The sequence below is a fragment of the Galeopterus variegatus genome, unplaced genomic scaffold (genome assembly GCF_000696425.1).
Source record: "Galeopterus variegatus unplaced genomic scaffold, G_variegatus-3.0.2 Scaffold2161, whole genome shotgun sequence".
In the NCBI taxonomy this organism is placed as follows: domain Eukaryota; kingdom Metazoa; phylum Chordata; class Mammalia; order Dermoptera; family Cynocephalidae; genus Galeopterus; species Galeopterus variegatus.
In genome coordinates this window covers 92,599-94,145 of record NW_007728272.1, presented here as the reverse complement: position 1 = coordinate 94,145, position 1,547 = coordinate 92,599, and the positions used below count along the sequence as shown (strand labels likewise).

General features: G+C 34.3%; 1 protein-coding gene across 1 annotated transcript in view; it reads left to right on the top strand.

Annotated features, from left to right (window-relative positions):
* Nucleotides 1–1,541, top strand: part of LCA5 (Leber congenital amaurosis 5) — a 65,920-nt gene extending 64,379 nt beyond the window's left edge. Inside the window, exon 7 of the mRNA XM_008580788.1 lies at nt 192–1,541. Coding sequence (XP_008579010.1) covers nt 192–1,054 — 863 coding nt within the window. The 3' untranslated portion in view covers nt 1,055–1,541. The remainder of the gene's footprint in view (nt 1–191) is intronic.
* Nucleotides 1,542–1,547: the final 6 nt, after the last annotated feature.

Here is a 1,547-nt window from a genome sequence, read left to right as displayed (position 1 = left end):
GTTAAATATATTATTTTCTAAACCTAGAATATCAAGTATAGAAATGGAATTTATGATTTCTATCCTCACTGTACTTGTAATTGCCCAAATCAGATAAAGACAGTTGTTTTGTAAAAGATGGTAGTTGAGTTTTCATATTTAAAAATATTGATTGCTATAAAATCCCATTTTTAAAATTTGATTTTATACAGAATGGGAAAGAGAAGAACTTGATAAAAAGCAAAAAGAAAAGACATCTTTACTGGAGAAAGAAGAAAAGCCAGATTTGGAAACTGGAAGATACCAAATGGAAATGTATCAAATTCAAAATATTGATAAATTGGAAGAAGAGGAAGAAGAACGACTAAAGAGAGAAATGCTACTTGCTAAATTGAATGAAATCAACAGAGGACTCCAAGACTCTCAGAATCTAAAACGTCCTTCTTTGCCATTGCTCCCTGATTTGGAATCAAAGCTGTCCTCTCCAGAGAGAAGTCCCCAAAAATACATGTTTTCTGAATCCTCAGAGAAATTATTTAATGGGCATCATTTGCAAGACATCAGTTTTTTAAATCCAAAAAGAGAGAATCAGAATCCAGGAAATATTAGAAGCCCAGCCTCCCCAGATGAGTTTGCATTTGGTAGCTATGTACCTTCATTTGCAAAAATAGCAGGGAAGTCAAACCCATTTAGCCAAAATAGTGGCCTTTTGGATTTCCAAAGAAACAGTATGGAAAAACTTAGTAAAGACAGCATAGATTTAAGTAAAAGAAAAGAGAAAAAAGCTAATCTGATGGAACAATTATTTGGTACCAGTGGCAGCAGCACCATTTCCTGTAAAAATGATGACCCAATTTTTCTGGCTGCCAGTAAAGGAGACTTTGGCCCTCCAAATATTCTCCCTGGGGATAAAAGCAGCAGGGGTAGAGAACGTGATGAAGATGAAGACTTTTTCTTCAGTGAAGGAAGAAGTTTTAATCCAAATAGACAGCGATTAAAACATGCAAACAATAAACCAGCACTAAAAGCAGTTGATTCTGTAGAAGATGAAATTGAAGAAGTAGCACTAAGATGACTGACTAGAATACATTTTTTCCAATTGTAAATATTAAAATATTTTAATACAGTATTTATTATAAACATCTAGACTTTTAATGCTAAAATGTCCGTATTAAGAAGGACTTTTTAATAGCTAAATATACTGCAATTAAAATGAAGTAGATCATATCCACACTACATAGCTACGTTGCCAAGAATGAAGGAGGCTTTTTGAATGAAACCAAAAATAGAGATGTATCTTACCTCATCTTGACTTTTTACTTACAAATAGATTTTATCTCTTAAACCAGCTCTATGGGAAGTTTTACTTCACTGGAGATCGTATTCATTTCCTACTTTTATCCCTATTTATTTATTTATTTTTGGCCATATCCTGAGCTAAATACAGTCTTCCCACTGATTATCAAATGGAAATTAAGGGCCAAAGGCCCTGTGTTGGGAAATGTAGCTCCCAGGTGGTGGAGAACCAGTGCTACTTGGGAGCTCTTCCCTTTATGGCTAGGGGCAGG